Source organism: Aquarana catesbeiana, linkage group LG04 (assembly GCF_042186555.1).
Source record: "Aquarana catesbeiana isolate 2022-GZ linkage group LG04, ASM4218655v1, whole genome shotgun sequence".
Taxonomy (NCBI): domain Eukaryota; kingdom Metazoa; phylum Chordata; class Amphibia; order Anura; family Ranidae; genus Aquarana; species Aquarana catesbeiana.
In genome coordinates this window covers 494,390,199-494,417,852 of record NC_133327.1, presented here as the reverse complement: position 1 = coordinate 494,417,852, position 27,654 = coordinate 494,390,199, and the positions used below count along the sequence as shown (strand labels likewise).

General features: G+C 43.2%; 1 protein-coding gene across 4 annotated transcripts in view; it reads right to left on the bottom strand.

Annotated features, from left to right (window-relative positions):
• Positions 1-1,114: 1,114 nt before the first annotated feature.
• The window catches only part of LOC141140472 (interferon-induced, double-stranded RNA-activated protein kinase-like), a 391,078-nt gene continuing 364,538 nt past the window's right edge, over positions 1,115-27,654 (bottom strand). For 2 of the 4 annotated variants that reach the window (XM_073627695.1, XM_073627697.1), the window contains exons 16-18: positions 19,723-19,821; positions 9,358-9,420; positions 1,115-6,234 (exon numbers count right to left, since the gene is read on the bottom strand). In XM_073627695.1, the coding sequence (XP_073483796.1) occupies positions 6,124-6,234; positions 9,358-9,420; positions 19,723-19,821 (273 nt within the window). In that variant the 3' untranslated portion in view covers positions 1,115-6,123. The remainder of the gene's footprint in view (positions 6,235-9,357; positions 9,421-19,722; positions 19,822-27,654) is intronic. The other 2 variants (XM_073627696.1, XM_073627698.1) reach the window with 2 other exon arrangements.

The following is a 27,654-nucleotide window of genomic DNA, read 5'->3' as shown; positions in this document are numbered from 1 at the left end:
AAACAGTCACTTCAAGGTTTCACAGCACTGCTAATTTACAGGCGTTGTAGACTTCCAACTATGCTTAGCAATCTTTCAATTGACTGGGGACCCCAGGGGCCATACGCATATTGATAGTCTAAAAGTAGTCTAACAGGAAATAGATACACAGAAGATAGGAGCAGGTTACCAAGTGAAACCCACCTCATGGTACTTTGGCACACTGAACTTATCCACATCTCTGCCAGTCCTGCAACACAGTTGAAAACAACTAAAGTAATAAACACTAGAAAGACAGTCACCTACAGCAGTGGTGCTCCTTTAAATTCTGTCAAATTTAAAGGCAAAATATACACCAGATATCACTAGTAATCCTATACCTAGTCGATAAAAAGGAAAAAGAAAAAAGCGCCACTAAGTTTAGTATTAGATGCAATTTAATATGGCCCCCATAATGGGTTACTCACAAGAGGTAGGCAGTATACAGGCTCTTCAATATGGGTACACTATAAGGGGTCTTTTCCATGTATTCTTTGTGCGCTGGGCAGCGGTGTGTCTCACGCTGTGGGGGAGACAGGAGCTGTACCGGATGATAGCGGGGTGGAACGCAGCGTGGAAGCGCAGCGTTTGCGCGAGTGGTAGAGAGGGTGCAGACATCACAGGTCCCAGAATGCTGTGTAGCGCGTTTCGGAGCATGCGCCCTGCTATGTTCGAGCATGTGCACTCCTTTTTCAAGCTAAAGATAGGATGGGGAGCCTAGTATTTATGATAGAACGGCCGGAAGTGACAGCCATACGCGATCAAGTTATATCAACTTGATCGTGTATGGCTGTCACTTCCAGACATTCTATCATAAATACTAGACTCCCCACCCTATCTGCAGCTTGAAAAAGGAGTGTGCGTGCTCGAACATAAAGCGTCGCACAGCATTCTGGGACCTGTGACGTCTGCACCCTCGCACAACACTGCGCTCCACGCTGCGTTCCACCTCAGATCCCGAAACCGCTCCAGGGCTTCTGTGGCTATCATCCGGTACAGCTCATGTCTCGCCCACAGTGCGAGACACACTGCTGCCCAGCACACGAGGAATAGACGGAAAAGACCCCTTATAGTGTACCCATATTGAAGAGCCTGTATACTGCCTACCTCTTGTGAGTAACCCATTATGGGGGCTTTTTTCTTTTTCCTTTTTGTCGGTTTACTACAGAGTGAGCTGCGCTCTGAATTTTAAGCTGACACAAGTGTATGGACTGTCATTGAGAACCTTTTACTGTGAACATTTTGGACTAATACTTGTGTTTGCCTTTGCGCCTATTACCCAATTTATCTATATCTAGTCTATGCCAATCAGTTAGCGCAATACTCTGTTAAACAAGTCACAAAACTCTTTCTGAGAGGGTAGTCTCTGATTTTCTGTCTTTTCTGGAAGGGTAGTCTCTGAGGTACTATCAAAAAAACTAATCACAGGACCCATCTTTAAAAAACACCAAGGCACATAGAACTACTTTTTTTTTACTATATTACAACCCCCATCTTTAAAGTGGAAATAAAGTTCCACTATCACAAACTGCAAGCAGACAGACTCTTTATGGCAGAAGAGACATGCAATTCACGAGACAAGACAACCCACATATTTCCCTATGTATATTTCCTCTGAAGGTGCTTCTTTACACCCTGGTTGTGTCTGCATATTACAGTCCTAATGACTTCAATAGGGATGTCTCCTGTCTGAGTTCTTGGAACTCTATACAAGTCTATAGGGCTATAGTGTGCAGGCAGTTCCAGGACAGGTAGAATTACAGTACTGGATGTAAACAATCACCAGAGGCTGCAGCTGCCAAAAAGAGGTAAATATGCAATTATGGAGGGTGGGTTCAAGTAGGACAGAGCAAAGGGGCAAAAACAATAAGTACACCATATTAAATTGCACTTGCCTTTAATGAGAAGGTTGTGTAGAATCTGCTCATCTGATATTGACTTGTCTCTAACTGGTATTTTTTTTTTAGATATTCTTAACCTTAACATTTACATAAATCTAAAATCTATTTTTCAGATGTTTACAATATGCCTCACTGTATACAGTTTTTGTGAGCAAAGATCGGTTTCATAGGCTTCTGCTTATGCCTAGATCTTGACAATAACACCAATTCCTGTTGCAGGCTGACAGCATTAAGCAACTGTTTCACAATTAGCAGCAGTGTTGACAACCTGCCATGTGCACTCCTTCACTTGTCTGTTGGACTGCCTATTAGATCCGTAACATGGGCAGCCCACAAGCCAACTGAAGGAGCATATGTAGCAGGCTGACAACACTGCTGCTAACTGAGAAACAGTGAGTGTTGTCAACCTACAACAAGAAGTGCTGTTATGGACAGCTTCTCCACATTTTGGAACAAATTCACAAAAAAGCTATTTGCTTAAGAAAACTGTACAAAGTAAGGCATTATGTCAAACAAGCTGAAAAAAGATTTAGGGTTTATATGTGCTTTAACCAATATGCTGTGAATACATAAAATAAATACTACAAGCTGAATTAAGGTATTGCTTTTACCGCATTGTTACATTGGTCCAGCTTGGACCAATGTTAAGTAAGCATATGCTGTACCTGTGGAATGGCTGTGGAAGCAGAGAATCACTGTAGTGGTCGCCACTACTATAGTAATAACTGCTTTCTTCCAGGTCCTGCCCTGCTGCATTAGTAACTATAGGGGGACATTCGCTCAGCATGGGCACCATTCAAAGAGCACCTTGCATTTTTCCAAATGAATGCAAAGAGCTCTCTGATTAGATGCGGTGAAGGTTGGAACCTCACCGCCCCACCTCCCCAACCTTATGAGAAGGCTTTGCATTCCTTGAGAAAAATACAAGGTGTTTTGTTAAGGATGCCCATGCCAAGCAAGGGACTCCCTGTGGTTACTATGCTGCAGGACAGCTACTCAGCATGAGGCCCAGAAAACAGCAGCAATCATTGTAGTAGTGGTGACTACTACAGTGATTGTCCACTTCCACAGCAGTTCCACAGGTATGGCATATTCAGACTTGCATTGGTCCAAGCTAGAACAACATAATGTAATAAAATCCATACCTGTTCAGCCTTAATCCTATGAAATGATCAAACAGTGTTTAGCTGAGAAAACATTTTTATATAGCTAATGAATCTTTCTATGAGCATTCTCTGAAAAAGACTGGATGTGGCATGGGTTAAGTTATGCAATGCAAAGTAAACTGAGCTTTTAATTTCAAGAATATGCACCAATGGACAAATATAACCTGCTTTTAGGAGCATTTATCCTGCATTACACTTCTGAGATCATTCAGAGTTCATGCATAGGTGCATTTGACCTGTATCAAGCTACTTCAAGTTGCTTTTGTATTCCCAATCGACACATAGGGTTTCTTTGCGTTCAGTTAAGGACACAGAAGATTTATAGATCTTGACCACTGGGTTATAGCATCAACTCCAGGAGTAGGATACTGGGCACAAAAAATAAAAGCACAGCATAGATGTGGCTCCTGATGGTGGCCAAACCCCCATCTTCAAGAGGCAGCCCAGTTAGTCACAAAGCAGTACTTAGAGCAACAATTGATCACAGACATAGCTAGAGGGTGGGTGCCATGTCCTATAGTTCAACACATGACCCAAGCCTCAAGTATTCCACGAGGAGGGGAAGCAGATAGGAAAATAATATACACAAACTGCTCCAAGCCACTCAGGGGCCACACAGAGTCATACAAAGAGGGGTGTATACTTCACCACATCCCAATCGGATGAAAGAGCGTACCTTCTCCTTGGTCACTTGACCATATATGCGCCCCCTCCCCCTTCCCCCCACAGGGGGAAAATTACAGGCTGCCCCAATCCAGGAGAGCAAACACATTACAAGGACCTACATGTGTGCTCATTGGCTGAGCTGGGGAGAACCCAAAAATCTATATTATTCAACTTGTCACCCAGTGACAACTAAGCTGCCTCTAGCAGATGGAGGGTTTGACCACCAGCAGGGCCACCCTTAGGCTGTGCTTTTTCTTTCTTTTTTTTTTTTTTTTTTTTTATGCCTGGTGTCCTACTCCTGAAGGTGGAGCTATAACCCAATGGCCAAAACCTGAAGAATTCCGCTGTGGCATTCAATGAACAAACCAGAAAAATGAATGGAGGTTTTAATTAAATCAACCTTCTATTCTCACCTGCACAATTGCTCTCTGTGTGAAGGCCAACACTAGGACAATCAAGTTCTGACGCATGCTCATGTGCTGACAGTTAACATTCTGTCAATAGGCAAGAGAAGAGAAAGTTTGATATGTTTTTATTTTCCAGCAGTGGTGCCTGGATCACAAAAATGGCTGCCCAGAATTATAAATACTTTGAAAAGTAAAATGTTCGTTTATATGCATTTCAACTGTCTATATATCATGTTTCAGCTTTGTTGTGTCTTTAAGTTTGCTTGTATTGCCCAAAGCAATCAACATAGATTCCAAAATCTATTCTCAGCAGTATGCTAGAAGGTGCAAAGAATATCATCAAATACAACTGGGCAAAAAAAAAAAAATCTGTTATATGTTCTCTACCATTGTAATGCCAATACATTCTGTACACAGAACATCTTAGGACAAGCACATTTGTAGTGCACTTATCCTAACCCACCACCTTCCATACTGAATATAGATATCTTTGTGGTGCGACCTCCCCAGAGTTGAACAGCCCTTCTTCCAAAATGTCCCCAGTTATGCACACCAACCATTACATGCACTGTTCAAACCTCAGACTGACGACAAATGGGCCTTACATTGAAGGCTATGCAGACCCAGCTGCACCAGATTTTGAACAAGAGGTTATGTGGCGGAGGGCCACTCAGGATAAATTCATCAAAATTTTACTTAGCATTTAAAGAGACTGTAGGGAGGGAAGAAAATAATGCACATCTGAAATGCAGGCATCGGGACCCACATGTACATACCTGTAACAGCCTCCCAAACCTTCATGCTATGGGCAAATGCTAGGCCTTTCTGCATAAGTAAAGCTTTATAGTTTCTGGGTAGTATCAGGGTTTGTCAGTAAGCACCACACCCTCACATTCCTACTGGGCCATCACAAAGATGAGCAGCCTCAGTGATCAATAAGAATGTGCAGAGGGTAGACAAGCTTCGGCATCATCAAAGAGTGCAGAAGCTTCATCATCATTAAGAAGGGCCTGAGATTAAGCCTGTGAAAGGAAGGTTTGGGAGGTTGCTGAAGGTGTGTGCAGGAGCCTCTAGGTGCATGCACCTCAGCAGTTTGCCCCTCTTCACTCAAGTGACAAAGCCTCTTTAAGCCGATTTCAAATCAAGGCTCAGTCACGTCATGTTATCTTATGCATGGAATATCTATCACAGTCAATGAACACAGAAATGCATTATCTTTACAACAGAGGCATACTAATTGTTTAGTGGACTTATCAGCAAAAAATAAAAAGTAAAAAGGTAAGGTGCCATGCTATGGGGAAAATCTCTGTGTTCCCCTAGGACAGTGCTTATGGTGCTGACTCTGCAACTTCAGCATGAATACAACAGAATTGTATTTATTTTTATAATTGTCTGTGTGGTGCTTCCAAACCCATAGATTCCAGTCCCGATAGCAGCTATAGGATACGATGACACCAAAATGTCCATCTAAAATGAACATGATCATGGTAAAAACTTCAAAATAATCAAGAAAGCGTCTTCTGCATGATCAAAAACTTTCATATTAGCAGTTCCTATTATGTCTGTTTATAATTTCTTCAGTATACAAAGCATCAGAAAAAATGTGCTTTATAGAAAACCCATACATGTGCTTTTAAGGCACAAACATCATTTTTTTTTTTATATATACCACTCATACATTCTTACCATGACCTTTCAGTTTCTATTATTATTAGAGAATATTCCATTGTCAGAAGTACACAGTAAAAGATGTATAATGTTAAATGATTTGCAGGAAGAATGGAGAAGTACTCACAGCTACATAATCTACAAGTGCTATGCCAGTTGAAAAGTTAATCACAAAGTTCATATTACATTTTACAATAAACATTTTCTTCTATTTGTCTTCTCCCAACAAAAGGATAGTATAAAAGAAGGCCATTGACCGGTTACAGAAAATGAAGGGATTTCATCCATCAAGTCATTTCATAGTGTGTTTGAATGGAAAACAGAGTTGGATTTAAAATATTCCTTTAAGTAGACAGCTGTTGGCCTTTTTTTGGGGTCTTTTGACAACATTAACTTGATTATGGATTCCTAGAAAACAAAAACAAAAAAAAAAATATGCAAAAACGTGTTTCTTTTTGTATATCCTACTTGGAGAACGAGGCTTAAAAAAAAACTCTAAAATTTAAAAATGCAGCGGTTTTGTTTGGCAAAGCTTTAGGTGGATAGAGGATAGCGTGTCTGCTAAAGAAAATAAATTATATACAGGGCCATGACAAGGCACCAGCTGCTGGGGAGCGAGTGGGGGTGCAACTGGGGTGGAAGCCTCTCCTGCCTTCACATTCCCAGACAATCTTCTGTACTGCGCAGAAAAAAAAGCTGTCCAACCGAATCACAGAAGCTCTGTGCAAGAAGCGCAGTGAACACCTAAGAAACCAAATGCTGCAGAGTGCCATCAGACCTCCACTGATTGCAACAGGGGAGCTGCTCTTTCTTTGTAATTTGCAGAACTAAGCTGTCAGTGTGATAAACCAGTACTGCTCTATTTCTTTTTGAGAAAAGCTGCTATTGTAGCCTTCATGCAAAGGTTAAGCACAAAAATGCAGAGCTCTGCACCACGCATCATAGATGCTCTTGGCAACTAAACTCGTCTACGATAGGCAATTAAGGCTTTCAAGTAAACAATGATACACTATTTTAATCTGCAATTGTCAGAGGAACCAAATGCAGCTGATCTGCAGCTTTCTATGGGTGCAATCGGAAGGTAGGAGGAGTTGTGCGTGCCAGCGGGGGCCCCAGAAGAGGAGGTTTGGGTCTGCTCTGTGCAAAACCACTTTACAGAGCAGATAAGTATAACAGGTTTGCTTTTTTTTGTTTTTTAAATGTTAACCCTACAATTACTTTAACAAGTGCTGCAGCAGCCAGAGATAGGCACACATCATTACTGTATATCCTTTGCTTCAGCTCTCCCCCAACAGTATTTTTACCCATTACCCAAAATGTCAAATCCTAGCACACTTTCTGAGCTGCAGTATGAGTCCTATAGAGGTCTATGAAGGCCACTACGGCAATTTAAATAATGCAGATCAGAATGTCAGAACTAAAAGCTGTAGGTATCAATAACACTATTTGTGTCTGCAGTGGTGTATCCTCCATGGGTGTAATGTGTGCCAGGCACACGGGTCCCAAGGAGTGTGGGGAAATGGCTCTGCATCTTTGCTGTAGCCTCAATTGTCACTTGCAGCTGCAGCAAAGATCCATCCAGCGCCTGTGTATAGGGAGGGGATCATGTGCTGATATTTCGCTGGAGGCAGCTCTGTTTCCAGGGGTGGCAGAATTGTGATTGCCTACTGATGTAGACAGACGTTAGCCCCACTTGCCAGACCCAAGGAAAGAAGGAAGGGAGCCTGTGCTGTGTCCAGGGAGAATGGTACTGAACTGTGGGGGCTGGCTGTACTGTGGAAAAGATGGTCGCTCTTTTCCAATAACATGAACTCTGTGCCACTTACTACTGAACCCTGCACCACTTGCTACTACAGAACCCTGATCCCTGCACATTTACTACTACAGAACCCTGATCCCTGCACATTTACTACTACAGAACCCTGATCCCTGCACATTTACTACTACAGAACCCTGAACCCTGCGCCAATTACTACTACAGAACCCGGCGCCACTTACCTACTACAGAACCCGGCGCCACTTACCTACTACAGAACCCGGCGCCACTTACCTACTACGGAACCCGGCGCCACTTACCTACTACGGAACCCGGCGACACTTACCTACTACGGAACCCGGCGCCACTTACCTACTACGGAACCCGGCGCCACTTACCTACTACGGAACCCGGCGCCACTTACCTACTACGGAACCCGGCGCCACTTACCTACTACGGAACCCGGCGCCACTTACCTACTACGGAACCCGGCGCCACTTACCTACTACGGAACCCGGCGCCACTTACCTACTACGGAACCCGGCGCCACTTACCTACTACGGAACCCGGCGCCACTTACCTACTACGGAACCCGGCGCCACTTACCTACTACAGAACCCGGCGCCACTTACCTACTACAGAACCCGGCGCCACTTACCTACTACAGAACCCGGCGCCACTTACCTACTACAGAACCCGGCGCCACTTACCTACTACAGAACCCGGCGCCACTTACCTACTACAGAACCCGGCGCCACTTACCTACTACAGAACCCGGCACCACTTATCTACTACAGAACCCGACGCCACTTACCTACTACAGAACCCTGAACCCTGCAAAACTTACTACTACAGAACCCGACGCCACTTACCTACTACAGAACTCTGAACCCTGCAAAACTTACTACTACAGAACCCTGAGCCACTTACTACTACAGAACCTTGAACTCTGTGCCACTTACTACTACAGAACCCTGAACTCTGTGCCACTTACTACTACAGTACCCTGAACTGTGGATCACTTAATTATGACCCCTGCACTGTTGCAGGGGCTGAAATCGCACCACACAGACATCGAATGTGGTGCGATTCCTGTGTGAATGACATGCAGTGTTTTCCACGCACCAGTGTGAACCTAGGCTAATGGTGGCATTACCTCCCTCTTATTTTAAGACACATGCTGAAGGGGCATGACACCGCCTGGGATCGGCAAAAATCTGCCCACACCATGTTATTTCAACAAAATAATAGATTTGATTTCAAGTGGATGATGGCACTGTAATAGAAATAGAAGGGACAATGTAAATAATTAAATAGTGTGTGTTTAGTATCACTTTAATTGAGGCAAGTACACACACTATAGAGGTAGAGGCATAGGCTTTGTTCATATTTTATGTCTAAGGCTGGGTTCACACCATTGCAAATTGTGTGTTGGAACTCCGCATCCAATTTGCAATAGCAGGAGATTTTGACTGGCTCTCTATGGAGCCGGTTCACATATCTCCGCAGCAGGTTCGATGCTTTTTGCAGAAAAACGCTGTGCATCTTTTGGTCCATTTCAGGTCCGAATTCAGCCCAAAATTTGGGCTGAAATCAGACCTGAAACTGTGAACCAGGATGCACCGAACCCCTGCTGTGAGCCACATGCCGCTCATGTGTGAACCGAGCCTGAAGGTTACAACCACTAACTATTTTAAGTTAAAATTTATGGGCAGTGATAATGACTAGGATATATATTGAACTACAATGAGGAAGAAAATGTAACCATACTGTACCTCAGATGGAAATTGCATGACAAATTTTGGTGGTAGGTCAGCATTACGCAATTTTTCCCACTCCTAAAAGGTAATAGTAACAAGGAAAAAAAATATGAAGTGGATTTTGACATGAGAACCAGTTACCAACTGAGGAAATAATCTACAGTTATTTTGTCCAAAGCCTAGTTGCTTTAAGATTTTTGTAAATTTCAGTGTGCATATTTCATGCTCACATTTTCATCGTATTTGGCAACGGTTTGTTTTTAATGGCATGACACATTTCTAACCTAAGCCTAAACATATGCAATACAGGCACAAAAATATTGCAGCATTAAAGATTAAGATTTAGGAGCATCCTCCACAGTTGCACATACAGAGTTTACATACAGTAAGCCTTTAACCACTTAAAGCGTTTGTTAACCTAAGAAAAAAAAAAAAAAGGATCCTGCTCCTTTAAAGCATGTTATATGACACAGTGCTTGTGCTTTGTCACTTGGCCCCCTGTAACACCTAAAAAACCTGGCTGATCCTGACAGTTTCTGCCCTCCTCTATGTAAACTGACCACGGTGTATTGCATTGCATTGCAGTGTCCCCCTCTGTGTATGATTTCTAAAAATAAATGCTGCAAATACCTAATTTCAGAGCTGAGATCTCGATCACATGACCGGCAGGATCTCTCCTCCTCCAGCCCTACCGACTGACGCTAGCTGAGGAATCTCAGGCCCCGCCCGCTGCATCTCCCAGAAGAGGAAAGGAGAGATCTGGCCGGTCATGTGATAGGGATCTCGGCTCTGAAATTAGGTATTTGCAGCCTTTATTTTTAGAAATCATACACAGAGGGGGACACTATAATAGGAGGCAGTGCTGATGGTGCAAACAGGTTAGAGTGGTTTAACAACCACTTTAAGGACCAGGCCTTTTTCAGACACTTGTTGCTTAGTTAAGATCAGTATTTTTTTGCTAGAAAATTACTTAGACTCCCCAAACATTATATATATATATATATATATATATATATATATATATATATATATATATATATATATATTTATATTTAGCAGAGACCCTAGAGAATAAAATATCGGTCGTTGCAATATTTTAAGTCACACTGTATTTGCGCAGCGGTCTTTCAAACACAATTTTTTGGGGAAAAAATAAAATTTTATGAGTTAAAAAAAAACAAACAAAAAAACACAGTAAAGTTAGCCTAATTTTTTTGTATAACGTGCAATAGTTTAGCAAGCACAAAATGTCATTAAAAATACACTACTATTCAATTTAGGGCACACAAATGCGATATATTAACCAATCTTTTTGTAAGATATTAAAAATTATATTACGCCGAGTAAATAGATACCCAACATGTCATGCTTTAAAATTGCGCACACTTGTGGAATGGCGACAGCCTACAGTACTTAAATTTTTTTTAAAGCGATGCCTATGGAGATTTTAACGGTTACCAGTTTAGAGATACAAAAGCGGTCTAGTGCTAGAATTATTGCTCTCACTGTAACGATTGTGGTGAAATCCTCACATGTGTGATTTGAACATGGTTTACATTTGTAGGCGTGGAGGGATGGGGCGCTTTAAATTTTTTTTTTCTCATTTTAAATTTATTTACACTGTCCCTTTAAAACTTTTTTTTTTAACCACTTTTATTGCTGTCACAAGGAATGTAAATATTCCTTGTGACAGCAATAGTCACGTGTCAGGTATTTTTTTATTTTTTTGGAGGGATCTGGGGTCATCTCCTTTGCACTTTACACCATAGGTTGGACTTGATGGACTTATGTCTTTTTTCGACCTCACCTACTATGTAACTATAAAGCGTTTTGAATACTGACCTTTTTTAAAAATCTGGTGCCTTTAAGGCTCCAGTAAAACCGGAAGCGACGCCGCTTCCGGGTTACTAGATTTGAGACCCGATCAAAGCTGATTTCAGCTTTGTTTGTGTCTCTGGCCAGCCGGTAGACATTTCCTTTTTTTCCCCCAAAAGTGGAGTTACCCTTTAAATAATTAGACATACTTTTTTTGGTTGGGCTAGTGGTAGGTTTCATAGTATGCTGTTTGAACCAGTTTACAGGATGTTGGAGTTGCAATATAAAAAAATATTAGCAGGGACAGTTATGAGCTGGAAGACAGCAATATTTAAAGGACAACAGCACCTTTTTATTAAAAATATACTGGAAAAAGTGTGCCCATTCATTGAATGTCCTGAATATGGAAGTATGTATACGCTCCAATGGAGGTGAGTGCCAGAGTGAGGGTTAGATGCAGTGACAGCGTGTATCAGAGTGTGTAATCCTATTCCTGTGACCTGACCCCAGTTGCTGCTTCTTGCCTAGGTTGCCAGCTAGCCCTGGAGCACTCTTGCTTTGAAGCATAGACAAACTCAAGTTTTGTAGGGCAAGTAGTTCCTACCCACAACCACTTCCCTTCATGTTAATTGGATTTAGAAAACTGCCTGTACAGTAACAAATGCTCAGAACTGCTTGTCAACAACTTGCAAACTTGTTGCACCACTTGGCATAAACATTTTCAATTCAAAACCCTTGATTCCATCTGCTGGACAGCTCCATCCCTAAGAGCCCTCTGAGCCAAGCCCTATAAAACTGTAGGAAAACCAAAACTGGCAGTGATAACCTATGTACAACAATTAAGAGGAAAGCAGCCCAGCGATTGGTATGGGGGCAAGAACCCTGTGCATGTACTTTAGCAGGTGGCCTCTCACGTCCTTATATATGTACAGTAGCTGTCACCTTCAAAACTGCACAGGAACAATAGGATAAAAGCAGTCAGTGGGATGGCAGCTAGAACCCTGGCACCATTAAATCTTTTCCTACTGCAAAAGTACAGAATTAAGGCTAGACGAAGGAAAGCCAACCAAAAATGGAATTAAATATGGAGGGCATCGATCCTCACTTATTGTGTTCTGAACCAGAACAGTTCATTGCCAGTAAGGGAAACCTGCTAAATGAACAATAATAGGCCTCTAATAAAGGAAACCGGTAGAACAACAAATCTATAGTGGGACACTTACCCTTCTAACATTGCAGCATTAAGTCCAAAAAAAACAATAACAAGTCAGAAAAACTCACAGGGCTCTAATGTATGGGGCTGTAATCAGGCTTCAGAAAGGGTATCCGCTCAGAAAGGAATTGTCTGCGGTCCATGAAATGACTATCCTGTGTTATGAGTGCTGCTGTACAGACTGCATGCTGTGCAGCTCTACTCTGTGTCATCACTATGCTGTTTTTCATCGACGACTGCCTGCTGAAATCTGGTCTGTGATGTGCACCCTTTGGCTCTGACAGACAGCACTACGCTGTTGTGTTTACATGTAAGTGGAAATTTTGTTTCTTGTTCCATTAAAGTTCATTGTTACCGATACATCTCTGTGCCATGTTTCTCTTTTGCATAAAAATAGTTTGAGGTTATAATATCCGCAAGATAAACGTGCCTAATTAATTATAAAAATATGGTTGTAAGAATCATGACCTAGCCCTGTAAGTTGCAGAATCTTACATGGAGAAGGGGGGGGTTAAAAATCCTGATAGAAACCACTAGCAATCATTAGCCCCCTACTCCATGTAGGATTTTGCACGAACATTGGATTGTTAGTAAAGCGGCTCTGACCTGAGCTGTCAGTAGTGTGTACGAAGCTTAAGGCTTGAAAATATCTGGTTTAGGGAAATTGTGCAGCAGGGTAACAGAGTATCCTGACTGATATCTTGCCAAGGAAGTACACAAGTTATTAGCAATGGAAGATTTCTTACAAGAAAAAACAGAGGCACACCCATGTCACTTTATCAAGGTGGTGCACATTTAGATTTTGGAAACTGGAAGCCAATATCTTGACTTCAAGAGGAACAAATTAAGTGAACAAGAAAGACACCCAAAAGTAATCAGGAATAACTAACCTAGTCGGATACAGGGAAGACCTCAACATTATTTTGGAGGTGAAGGTCTAGCAATCTCTTGGGGGGGCTTGACTTGCTTGTAAATTCCGTATCTTGGAGTACAGTACAGGACACAGCCTGGGTATTCACAGATCATGGGGTTATAGGCTGTTGCCTTTGTAGTTGGACACAATGCATTTTAGGGCCATAATTGGATGAAGCTTTGCACCTGACCAGCATTCGGCAATTAGCACCGTCAGAGCCCTGATTGGACAAAGTGATGATTACTTTCTCTAATCACGACTCAGTGCTCATAGTCCCACCCCACACTATAAAATGTAACAACCCATATAAATCTCTCGTAGTGTGTTGGAGTGGAGATTTTGATTTTGCTACTAGCAGTGAGTGTGTTCACTTATTGTGATGGAGTGTAGAGTGTTAGTACAGTGCGTGAGAATAGTGTGTCAGTGTAGTGTGTTAGTTTAGCGCAGTGTTTAACACAGCATTACATAACATTTAGTGCTGCATACAGTGCTGTAAATCCTCTTTTTTTTTGGGTTGCTGAGTGTTTTTTTTTTTTCGTCCCCCACCTGCACTCTTTTTTTTTTCAGCTGCATTTTTTCTGACTGAGACGCTGGTGTTCCCCCTTTTTTATTATTTGTTTACATTTCTGTCAGCATCAGTCCTTAATTTAAAGTGCGCCAAACACCACTTTTCATTGAATAAAGTGCATCCAATTACACATTTCCCAGTATCTATAAAATTTGGGTAATAAGCCCCCCCATCATGTCTGGGAGGCCAACAAGGAGAAGCAGACGTTCCTATGCCACTATGAGGGGGCCAGCAGTGTCTGTGTCCATAGAGAGGAAGGGAGTAACATGAACCTACAGGGAGGGGAGAACACTGGTAAGCAACAAATTGGCAGTCCTGTCCCCCCAGCCACAGCATATTGCCATATTGGCTCCAGTGATGAGGATGGAGGTGATGCTGATTATGAGGTCACTGACGCAACCTGGGTGCCAGATAGAGGAGGAAAGTGAGGGGAGAAACAACGCAAACGAGGCAGGATGTCCTCCAGAATCAGGCATCATGGAAGAGTAGATAGCAGCCACCCTATTGCATCAGATTGTGGAGCTATTATCTCCCGGCCCACTTCCCACAGCTAAGCTGTGTGGGTCTTTTTTAGTCCACGTGCAGTCGATTGCACTATTGCAATCTCTGCCGCAAGCAGATCAAGCGTGGCAAAAACACCAGCCATTTGGGTACCACATGCTTGACAAGGCAATTAACCTCCTGCCACTCAGCCCCTTGGCAAAAGCACCTGAAAGCCTCACACAAGGGACACAATTCTTCTCCTCACTTTTCTACCCCCGCTATATATCATGACTTCTCAGCAGCCTCCACTGACAGGGATGATGATATAGAGAAGGGTCTCACAGGTCCATGGAACATGTCTGCCAGCATCTGGTGGATTCTGCTCCCTTCTGTGAGTCTGCAGAATGTGCTGTACCACAATGGCAGGTTTCCAGTCGCTATTTCTTTGCACGTAAGGCCATTCTAGCTCTGTACCATCAGGTGGAAGGCAATGTTCTGGCATCATTAGGCAAGGCAGTCAGCCGCAAGGTCCACCTTACTGCTGACTCATGGTCCAGCAAGGATGGTCAGGGACAATATATTTTGTTCACAGCACTGGGTAACTCTGCTTACAGCTAGGAAGGATGAAGGACAGGGCTCAGACCTGAAGCTTGTTTTGCCGCCACCTCTCCATACAGCTGGTGGTGATGATGATACAAGATCTGTTAGCTCCACCCTTTCCTCCTCCTCCGCCATGCCCTCCTCTGCTGGACTGTCTTATGAGCCACCAGTACCCCCTAGGTGTTCAAGGAGCCTTTCAACGAGTCATGCTAAAAGATGCCATGCAGTGCTTCAGCTGGTCTGTCCAGAGGACAAGAGCCACACCGCCCCTCCTGGGACGTCCTCCCAGAATGTTGCTCTTGCACGCTCCCACAAATATCCATGACTGCCAGGTCCAGAAGACCTGGCGCATCACGGATCGTGGTAAATGGCCGCTTGGAGCAGCCGTTTATCACGTGATCGCTCCATCAAATGACAGAGCGATCACTTGTAAACAAACCGGCATCATGTCATGATGCCGGTTCCTCCCTCCCCTCTCTGTACCAATCTGTACAGTGTGAGGGGAGAGGGGGGGAGGGGGAGAGATCTTTTTAGCAGCGCTGTGGGCTGGATCTGTAGTTCCCACAGAGCTGCTCTGTGCCCATACTGTGCAATACTCTGCAATAATGTGCAATACTCTGCCAATACTGTGCAATACTCTGCCAATACTGTGCAATACCTACTCTGCCAATACTGTGCAATACCTACTCTGCCAATACTGTGCAATAAATTTTAACAGAAACAAAGATTTTTTTTTTACAGAATTTTCAGTCTTTTTTGATTTATAGCGCAAAAGATAGAAAAAAAAAAACCCGGTGCTTAAATACCACCAAAAGAAAGCTCTATTTGTATGAAAAAAAAGGACAAAAATTTCATATGGGTACAGTGTTGCATGACTGAGTAATTGTCATTCCAAATGTGAGAGCACCGAAAGCTGAAAATTGGTCTGGTTAGGAAGGGGGTTTAAGTGCCCGGTGGTCAAGTGGTTAAACCACACATGTGAGGTGTCACCACAATCATTAGAGCGAGAGCAATAATTCTAGCAAAAGACCCCCTCTGTAACTCAAAACTGGTAACCAGTAGAATTTTTAAACTTTGCCTATAGGGATTTTTAAAAACAATTTTGAAGCATGACATTTTATGTATCGATTTACTTGGCGTAACATTATCTTTCACAATATAAAAAAAATTGGCCCAACTTTACGGTTTTATTTTTTAATTCCAAAAAGTGTATTTTTTCCCACAAATTGCGTTTGCAGGACGACTGCGCAAATACAGTGTGACAAAGTATTGCAACGACCGCCAATTTATTCAATAGGTAGTCATTTTCTAGGAAAAAAAAATGATTTTAACAGCAGATCTCAAAAAGAGGCTTGGTGCGCAAGTAGTTAAACAGGTACTCAGGTTTGCAAGATCTTCTAAAGCAGGCCAGAAGAGTCTGTAGCCATTTCAGGCGGTCATACACAGCCAGTGTTCGGTTGGCCGAAATTCAGTGGAAATTCCACCTGCCCATAACCTGCCTGATTTGGGACATGCCCACAAGGTGGAACTCAACTTTGGCATTGCTGCAGTGGCTGCACATGCAGCAGAGGGCCGTCAATGAGTATCTGTGTGAGCATGGCACAAGGACAGGCTCAGGGCCCCCTCTGCTTTTCTTTTTCCCCACGCCAATCGTTGCTGATAAAGGATGCGTGCACTGTACTGTCCCCATATGAGGAGGCAACAAGGATGGTCCTGCTGGAGCATACTCTGCTTGGCAGAGTTACAAGCATGACCATTAGTTCCGCAACAGCTGGAGAGCCACAGGTTGAGCACCCATGATGTAGATTACCCACCCCTAACCCCATAGGGGTACATGCTCCTAACATCTGCACTGCGCACCTTACGTACAGTATCTCACAAAAGTGAGTACACCCCCCCCCCCCCCCCATTTTTGTAAATATTTATTATATATTTTCAATTTGCTGTTCCCTCAAAATAGCACAGCCATTAAGGTCTAAACCGCAGCCAACAAAAGTGAGTACACCCATAAGTGAAAATGTCCAAATTGGGCCCAATTAGCCATTTTCCCTCCCCGATGTCATGTAACTCGTTAGTGTTACAAGGTCTCAGGTGTAAATGGGGAGCAGGTGTGTTAAATTTGGTGTTATCACTCTCACTCTCTCATACTGGTCACTGGAAGTTCAACATGGCACCTCATGGCAAAGAACTCTCTGAAGTTCTGAAAAAAGAATTGTTACTCTACATAAAGATGGCCTAGACTATAAGATTGCCAAGACCCTGAAACTGAGCTGCAGCACGGATAAGACCATACAGGACAGGTTCCACTCAGAAAAGATCTATCCAAAAGTTGCGTGCACGTGCTCAGCGTCATATCCAGAGGTTGTCTTTAGGAAATGGACGTATGAGTGCTGCTAAGGTTAAAGGGGTGGGGGGGCAGCCTGTCAGTGCTCAGACCATACACCACACACTGCATCAAATTGGTCTGCATAGCGGTCGTCCCAGAAAGAAGCCTTTTCTAAAAGATGATGCACAAGAAAGCCCGCAAACAGTTTGCTGAAGACAAGCAGAATAAGGACATGGATTGTTGGGACCATGTCCTGTGGTCTGTCGAGACCAAGATAAACGTATTTGGTTCAGATGGTGTCAAGCGTGTGTGGCGGCAACCAGGTGAGGAGTACAAAGATAAGTGTGTCTTGCCTACAGTCAAGCATGGTGGTGGAGTGTCATGGTCTGGGGCTGCATGAGTACTGCCGGCACTGGGGAGCTACAGTTCATTGAGGGAACCATGAATGCCAACATGTACTGTAACATACTAAAGCAGGGCAGTATTCCAACATAACGACCCCAAACACACCTCCAAGACGACCACTGCCTTGCTAAAGAAGCTAAAGGTGATGGACAGGCCAAGCATGTCTCCAGACCTAAACCCTATTGAGCATCTGTGGGGCATTTGCAAACGGAAAGTGGAGGAGCGCAAGGTCTCTAACATCCACCAGCTCCGTGATGTTGTCATGGAGGAGTAGAAGAGGACTCCAGTGGCAACCTGTAAAGCTCTGCTGAAATCCATGCCCAAGAGGGTTAAGGCAGTGCTGCAAAATAATGGCTGCCACACAAAATATTGACACGTTGGGCCCAATTTGGACATTGTCACTTAAGTACGTACTCACGTTTGTTGCCAGCGGTTTAAACATTAATGGCTGTGTGTTGAGTTATTTTGGGGGGACAGCAAATTTACACTGTTATACAAGCTGTACACGCACTACTTTACATTGTAGCAAAGTGTCTTTTTTTTTTGTGCTGTCACACATGAAAAGATATAATAAAATATTTTACAAAAATGTGAGGGGTCTACTCACTTTTGTGAGATACTGTATACCCCATCCCTGCACTCTGTACATTCAACATTCCTGACAACTCCCTATATATCATGCTGTAAATAATATATTGGTGGAAAAAAAAAAAAAGCTTTGCATCCTGTGTCACTAAACACAATATTAAAATTCATATATGTGTGATTACACAACAGAAATGTGCATTTTAAATTGAAAGAATGTAAAATACTGACGCATTTTATATCGTACAAATTCTCATGGATTGAAACAACCAAAAGCCAGTGTGCTCCTTGCTGTATCTGTACAGTGTTGAGAGGTTTTTTTTTTTTTTTTAGATGTTTCGTATTCCTGCGTTACCTATGAAAGGAAAGCCAGCACTTTGGAGGAGGAAAAAGGAGTAAAGTGAGAGTGGCTCCAGTTAAAAACTAAATTTTGACCAACTTAGAGAGAAGTGGTCAATACCATTTGGTGAGTGTTTATCACTTAGGGTGTGCACTCTACTGAACAATTCATGAAATTGGTGGAAAGCACAGAGGATTAACTGGAAATAGTTAAAAGTGGTTCTAAAGGCATTTTTTTTTTTTACCTTAATGCATTCTCTGCATTAAGCTAAAAAATCCCCCACTATTTCCAGTACACTGTGTCCGGCTGCAGTCTTCTCTCCCTACAGGGACTCAGGCAGCAGCAGAGGAGCCACTGGCGTGATGGTGGAGGATCCCAAAAAGAGGAGGAGCCTGGAGCGATGGTGGAGGATCCCAAAAAGAGGTTCAGGGCTGCTCTGTGCAAAACCATTGCAAGTAGCAGGTAAGTATACCATGTTAATAATCTAGACTTTACAATCACTTTAAACACATTTTGCACCGAGGAACTGTTTCAGAGTGGACTCTTTGGACTCTTATCAACTTTAGCTAGGCAGCCTTTACAGCATCTCCCACACTGACAGATGACAGATAACCGCTGTCAGAGCTTGCACACAATGCTACAATCCTCCTTCTGGCAATATGTAGAAAGTCTTTCCACCTGCATAGTCTTCTAGCTCTGCTCTTTATGTTTCATCAATCACAATGTCATCGGGCACGGAGATCATGACATTGCCCCTGATGACATCATGACTGAGGAAACATGCATATGCTCTGGCAGCAACTATCTGTCAGCGTGAGAGACACTAACGGATTCCCAGCTGAAGCTGAGGAGAGAAGAGGCAGTAATAGATGAGCTTGATTACATTTGAATACTGTACATGCGAGTACAACAATTTAAAAAAAAAGTGTTTTAAATTTTAAAGAGTGAGCACTATGTATTTCTATTGTTTCTTTTGATCCTGACATCTTGTTTGAGACCGATTACGTGGAGTGTTTGCTACTGTGCATCAGCGGGTATAGCTTTTCTCAGCTTACAATAAAGGTAGCATGCTGCATTAGACCTTTTTGAATGAAGATAAATATAGCAAAATAAATAAATAAATAAAACTTGCTTTTTGCTTAGCGTGGTAAGTGCTGAACTTCCAGAACAGTTCAATCAGTATTAATCCCAAAGCAAAGATATCTACTTCATTTTCATAAGTGTCGTTTTCCTGCAAAACCAACCAGATACAAAAAAAAAAACAGCATGAACCCATCATGAGATTATACAGTCCAGTTAAAGTAAAACTAGTGGAGGATAAAAAAACAAAAAAACACAACAATCAAAACACCCATATATGAACACACAAAAATGTACTATATGTGTGTGTACATACTACTGCGCAAACATTTTAGGCAGGTGTGAAAAAATGCTGTAAATTAGGAATGCTTTAGAAATACAAGTGTTAATAGTCTATTTTATCAATTAACAAAATTGAAAGTAAATCAACAGGAGATAAATCCAAATCAAATCAATATTTGGCTTGACCACCTTTTTCTTTCAAAACAGCATTAATTCTTCTAGCTATACTTGCACACAGTTTTTGAAGGAACTTGGCAAGTAGGCTGATCCAAACATTTTGGAGAACTAACCACAGATTTTCTGTGGATGTAGGCTGCCTTAAATCCTTCCGTTTCTTTATGTACTCTCAGACAGACTTGATGATGTTGAGATCAGTGCTCTGCGGGGGCCTAACCATCACTTCAAGGACTCCTTGCTTTTTACACGAAAGACAGTTCTTAACCACTTCCCTACCCGCTCATAGTCATATGACGTCCACAGATGGGATCTCCCATCCTGGGTGGACGTCATATGACGTCCTGGGATTCCCGGCCGTCTAGGGGGCGCGCCGCCGGGAGCGTGCGCGCGCGCCCGCCGCCGGGAGCGTGCGCGCGCGCCCGCCGCGTTCCTCGGGACCCGGTGCGTGTGCCCGGCGGCCGCGATGTCCGCCGGGCACCCGCGATTGCCCGTTAACCGGGCCGGCATGTGGATCTGTGTGTGTAAACACACAGATCCACAGCCTGTCAGCTCTGAGGAGAGCGATCTGTGTTCCCAGAACGGAGGAACACTGATCGGTCTCCTCCCCTAGTGCATCCCCTCCCCCTTCAGTTAGAATCATTCCCTAGGAAACATATTAACCCCTCCCCGCCCCCTAGTGGTTAACCCCTTCACTGCCTGTCACATTTACACAGTAATCAATGCAATTTTATAGCATTGATCGCTGTATAAATGTGATTGGTCCCAAAAATGTGTCAAGTGTGTCCGATGTGTCCGCCATAATGTCGCAGTCACCAAAAAAAATCGCGATCGCCGCTAAAAAAAATAAAAAAAAATTTTTTTTTAAAAAATGCCATAAATCTATCCCGTATTTTGTAGACGCTATAACTTTTGCGCAAACCAATCAATATACGGTTATTGCGATTTTTTTTACCAAAAATATGTAGAAGAATATGTATCGGCCAAAACTGAGGAAAAAATGTGTTTTTAAAAAAAAAAATTGGGATATTTATTATAGCAAAAAGTAAAAAATATTGTGTTTTTTTCAAAATTGTCGCTCTTCTTTTGTTTATAGCGCAAAAAATAAAAACCGCAGAGGCGATCAAATACCACCAAAAAAAAGCTCTATTTGTGGTGAAAAAAGGACGTCAATTTCTTTTGGGTACAACGTCGCACGACCGCGCAATTGACGTTTAAAGTGCGACAGCGCTGAAAACTAAAAATTGGCCTGGGAAGGAAGGGGGTGAAATTGCCCGGTATTGAACCGGTTAAATGACATTGGATGTATCTTTGTGATTGCTGTCCCGCTGCAGAATACATTTGAAGCCAATCACACACCTACCTGATGGTATGGCATGATGGATAAGTATCTGCCTGTATTTCTCAGCATTGAGGATACCATTGATACGTACTAAATCTCCAACTCCATTTGCAAAAAAGCAGCCCCAAACTTGCAAGGAACCTCCACCATGCTTCACTGTTGCCTGCAGACACTCCTTATTGTATCACGCTACAGCCCTTTGGCGCATAAACTGCCTCCTGCTACAGTCAAAATGTCATATTTTGACTCATCAGTCAAGAGTACCTGCTCTCTACCATTTTTCTGCACCGCAGTTCACATGTTTTTTTGCATACTTGAGTCATTTAGCCTTGTTTCCATGTTGGAGGCCTTTTGGCCATAATTCTTCCATGAAGACAGTGGTTTCTGCCAGTTCTGTGCTGATGGCAATGCTGGACATCTTCTGATGTCAAAGGGAAGTATGATATGTCTTGCATCTGCTGTACGGTTTCCTTGGCTGACAACTGCGTCTACAGTCCTCAACGAGGCCAATTAATTGTTAAAAGTTAATGCTTCTTCAAAAGAGATTGAACAGCACATCTTGAAACCCCAGTCTGCTTTAAAATCCTTGCCTGGGAGAGACCTTACGGATGCAGTATAACTATCTTGTGTCTTGTTGCTGTACTCTTGCCATGGTGTATGACCTTTGGCATGAAACAGTCTTCCACAACATCACCTTAGTAGCAGAGTTTGGCTATTCCTCACCTAGTTTTAAGCCTCCTACACAGCGGTTTATTTTCAGATAATTTACAAAAGGGGATTGACCTGGGTACATAGAACCAGAGTAAAAAGGGGCTCCAAAAGGAAAACTCACCACAGCATATGTATTAGTCAAAAATTTATTAAATCAATATAAGATACAAAAATGTTTAAAAAGACATTTGAACCTAAACCCATTAAAAAGCATACATGACAACGTTGTCAAGAGTAGCAATAAAAAACAACCCGAGTTCACACACATACATACCAATGGATCAATAATTTGTGCATTGATTGTGGGGAAAAACAGCATTTCAATATATGCCACAGATGAATGTGACAGAAGCCACAAAGGCAAATGTAACAAGCCACTGAGATGAAAAATTCCATGTGTAAGTCAATCAATGAGATGCTGACACAGGGCTGATAACATGAGCAATTACAAAGATGAAGGCGCTGATTGAACTGAACCAGTGAGTATATGCAGCCACAGATCAGTGGAAAGCATGCATGCAGCAAAAGTAGCGGGCAGAGAGTGAAACAGCAGGCAGATAATCACAGCAGGGGAGATATGTTAACACCTCGATAGGAGTTCAGTTACTGGGTATATATCCGGGAACAGCGTCCCATTAACAAATCTCAACCAACCTGCCCAGGATTTCCATGAAAGGTACTGCTTCTGAATGGTGGTTGAGCTTGCTGTGTTAATGTTGTGGTGAGCAGCGGGAAGGATTTCAAAGGGGAGGAGATTTGTTTCCCAATTTAAACCCGTGAGTGGACTCCCACAGTGTCCTGATGAAGCTCACGTGACCTAGTGAACCACAGGGGAGACTTTGATACAGTCCTCCTGCGGAAGGAAAAAGTGAATTTTTTGCTTACAAACTATGATTTCTAAGGGACTCAACATTGCACACTGTCCGCTCCTCACTAGCTGCCGCCCAGGTGTTTTTATGTACCCTAATGGAGGAGGGGGGGGGTCTCTACTAATAGAGGGGGGTCTGTCCAAATGGAGAGGGGGGCGGTTTGTCCTGGGGGGGTCTGTACTAATGGAGGGGGGGCTTTGTCCTGGGGGGGTCTGTACAAATGGAAGGGGGTTTGTACTAGTGAGGGGGGGCTTTGTCCTGGGGGGTCTGTATTAATGGAGGGGGGTTTGTCCTGGGGGGATCTGTACTAATGGAGGGGGATTTGTCCTGGTGGGGGTCTGTACTAATGCAGGGGGGTCTACACCCAGAAAAGTACACCCAGGACTCCAGAGTGAGAGGGCAGTGCTGAGAGAACACCATCAGAGAGAGAACCCCGCTGCCCTGCGCCACCAGAGGGAAAGCCACACAGCCTAGCGCCATCCCTGGCGGAGAAAGGAATGGAGTCATTGCAGGAATACAGATCTGGGGGCTACCCAGCGGAGTCGCCATGGGCAATTCAGAGTGAGCCGACTCCTGATCAGAGGAACCATTGCTGTATCGCTGGGTCAGGTGAGAGGGCCGATTGGCCATTATCTACTAACGTCCATAGGAACTGCAGTTTCTGACTATCTCCTGTATTATATCTGCAGTCTCTGACCATCTCTTGTATAATGTCTGAAGTCTCTGACCAGCTCTTGTATAATGTCTGCAGTCTCCGACTGTCTCTTGTATCATGTCTGCAGTCACTGACCGTCTCTTGTATCAGGTCTGCAGTCTTTGACCGTATTATGTCTGGGGGTTCTTTCTAACAGACAGCCCTCTGTGTGTGCATCAGAGAGACTCCCCTCCAGGTCTCATTACTGTACTCTCTTCCTGTATTTTCTTAATTGTTAAGAGATCATGGTAGGATGCCAAGGTAACGAAGACTGTGTTTGAGTCGTTGCCATAGAAACATTTGTAAAGGGGAGGAGTTGGTAAGATGACCACGCCCATGTGGGGGCGCCAGAAATATTTCTGCACCCAGGCGTCTGTGACCCTAGGATCGGCCCTGAATTTGGGTACTGTTTAACTGGGAATGTCTCACATATTGACTGAATTTCTTTGTGTCCTGTTATGTCTCCTCTCTCTCTCCTCTTTGAAATTTTAGAATCTAAAATTCCTTTTTGGAAAAGGGTTTTTTCCTTGTGGTTTATATTCTGATTGTCTTTTCTGCTGTGGGTACAATAAATTTTGGATATTTGGATGAATGTTTTAGTTTGATATAGAGAATGTTTCTCTTTTGATAGATCCTTTCAATATTATACCCAGAATTTATATATACACACACATACACACATCTAATTCTGTTTTAATTCATTTAATTTAACATGATGTGGGCACTTTAATGTTGTGGTGAGCAGCGGGAAGAATTTCAGTGGGGAGGAGCTTTGTTTCCCTATTTAAACCCGTGAATGGACTCCCAGTGTGTCCTGATGAAGCTCACATGACCCAGTGAGCAAAATGCATGTTATCAATAGAAAAAAGGATGTTATAGATATTGTAAATGCCCGCCTTATCCAAACATCACTCCGCGCCTAGTACTCCATCACCCACGGTACATAAGAAGCATAAATGAAAAGCAGCTACTTAAATGATAGTAAATTATAATTAAGAGCAATAGAAAAGTATTAAATAAATAAAGTCTTTCAATATTGCAGCAGCGCTTCGTGCCCAGATCACCGTGACACACTTTCATATACAGTTCTATGAGTGAATATTATGGTGAAGATCCTAAAGTGATTGCTGCTGTATTCTGTGAGAGGAGGTTTTTCTTCCACCAAACATTTACACCACGTGCGGGGACTCCCTTATGAAATTGCACTCACCAGAAATCCAGCAAACATCAGCTTTGATTGTAAATAGCAGGTCTGCACCAATCTCCGGACCAGCACAGGAACTTCCAGCTACCAAGGGTAATACTGACATCTGGTGGTCGTTTAGAGATTGGTGCAGACCTGCTATTTACAATCAAAGATGATGTTTTCTGGATTTCTGGTGAGTGCAATTTCATAAGGGAGTCCCCACACGTGGTGTAAACGTTTGGTGGAAGAAAAACCTCCTCTCACAGAATACAGCAGCAATCACTTTAGGATCTTCACCATAACATTCACTCACAGAACTGTATATGAAAGTGTGTCACGGTGATCTGGGCACGAAGCGCTGCTGCAATATTGAAAGACTTTAATACTTTTCTATTGCTCTTAATTATAATTCATCTGTTATTGGTGGCCTATATTGGAATGCTGTTTTGCCCCACAATCACTGCGCAAATAATTAATCCCTTGGTATGATTGGTATGTATGTGAACCTGGGTTGTTTTTTATTGCTGCTCTTGACAACATTGTCATGTATGCTTTTTAATGTGGTTTAGGTTCAAATGTCTTTTTGAACATTTTTGTATCTTATAGTGATTAATACATTTTTGACTAATACATATGCTGCGGTGAGTTTTCCTTTTGGAGCCCCTTTTTGACCCTTTTGGTTTTATGTACCCGGGTCAATCCCCTTTTGTAATTTGCCTTTCTTTTGGCTTCAGGAACCCCACCCCTTGAACTTGGAGTCGGCTCTGTATTTACTTGCTTAATGCCTAAGTGATGTTTATCCTTTTTTTTTGGTTACCTTGTTTTCAGCAAATGACTAATAATGTGTCAACCTACATATGAAACTGACGATCATTAGCACCTGCTTGGTATAATTGCTTTATCATACACCTGACTCTTATCCTACGAAATCACTGACTTTGTACAAAGAGTGCAAGTGTCAGAATTGATGTTGATTTGAAGCCAAAGGGTAGTCACACCAAATATTGATTTTTCTTCTGTTTGCACACTATGCATTTTGTAAATTGATAAAAAATAAACAATTAAAATATATATTTTTGAAAGCATTTTTACTTTACAGCACTTCTTCACACCTGCCTAAAACTTTTGCACAGTACAGTATAATATATATACAGTGGGGGAAAATGGGATTTTTGCACGCACAGTAAAATCCATTTCTCAGAGTTCGACGGACACAGCGCCTCCTTAATCTTGACCATTGGGTTATATCGCCTCTGCAGGAGTAGGACTAGGCAGAACATAAAACTTGGCTACGCCACATGGGCTGTCCTCAGTCAGTATATAACCCCCTCCCTGCTCTAGGTATTCAGTTTAGTAGCAAGCAGTCATAGAAGTATCAAAAACTCCATAGAGGGGTGGCCATAGAGGGGTGGGTGTGGTGTCCGTCCTTCGTTCATCGACAGACGCAGCGCCTCCTTAATCTTGACCATTGGGACATCCAAAAAGCAGTGCCAAAGAAAAATGAGGGGTGGGGAAAATAACCCAAGGGTAACCACAAGAGCCCTTACCAAGACACAGGAGCCCCATCTGAAAAATAAAAAGTTGAAGTAAAAAAACACCCCTTAAGAGGGAACCCCCCTCTTAAACAGCAGTCTGCAAAACCTTGCGGCCAAAAGAAGCATCCATAGATGCCAAAATATCTACTTTATAGAATTTAGTGAAGGTATGCACTGACGACCAGGTGGCCGCCTTGCAAACCTGTGATATTGACGCTTGACGACGGAAGGCCCAAGAAGTACTAAGAGCCCGAGTAGAATGTGCCGTGAGAGGGAAAGGAGGAACCTGACCTTAAATAGAATAGGCCTGAGTCACAGTCTGTCGGATCCATCTAGAGATGGTAGCCGAAAAAGCGGCCAGCCCTTTCCTTGGTCCTTGTGTAACCACAAAAAGAGAGTCTGACCTCCGAAAGGACTCCGTAGCTGCCAAATACACCCGAATCGCACGGACCACATCCAAGGTATGCAAAGCAAATTCCTTAGGATGGGCCGGCTTGGGACACAAGGATGGCAACACAATGTCCTCATTCAAATGGAAGTCAGAGACAACCTTGGGCAGAAATGACAGACAGGGATGAAGAACCACTTTATCCCTATAGAGTACTAAATAGGGACGACAGAATAATGCTGCCAACTCCGAAACCCTGCGGGCCGAGGTAATAGCCACCAAGAATGCCACCTTCTGGGACAACGTAGGTAAGGTAACCCTGATTGCGGAACTTCTCCATGATCCAGGACCCCCCCCCCGCAGCAGCGATTATGTCTGCAAAAGGCAGAGGAAAAGGCTCCAAGGACCTGAAATCCCAGCGTTCGGGGAAGGGGCGGGGCGCAAGTTCACCAGGCGACATCTTAGCCTCTGCTCATGGAGCGGGCAGGGGAAGACGCAGAGCCCGGGAATGTCAGTGTCACCTTCGGCCATGGCATCCGCCTCTGCTGCACAGGAGACTGCTCTCTATCCTACATTACTGGAAGCAGCTCCAGACACAATAACTAAGCCGATCCTGGCAGCCATAGAGGGCTTTAAAGCAATGATGATGGTCTGCATAGATCATTTGGCATCTGAATGCACCCTGATTTGCCATGATCTGGACAAAATGAGAGGGAGGATTAGAGAAGCCGAGGACCGGATTGGCACTGGGGAGGATCAGCAGGGCTCACACACCTCACAAATTGTGGAGCTGCAATCACTGG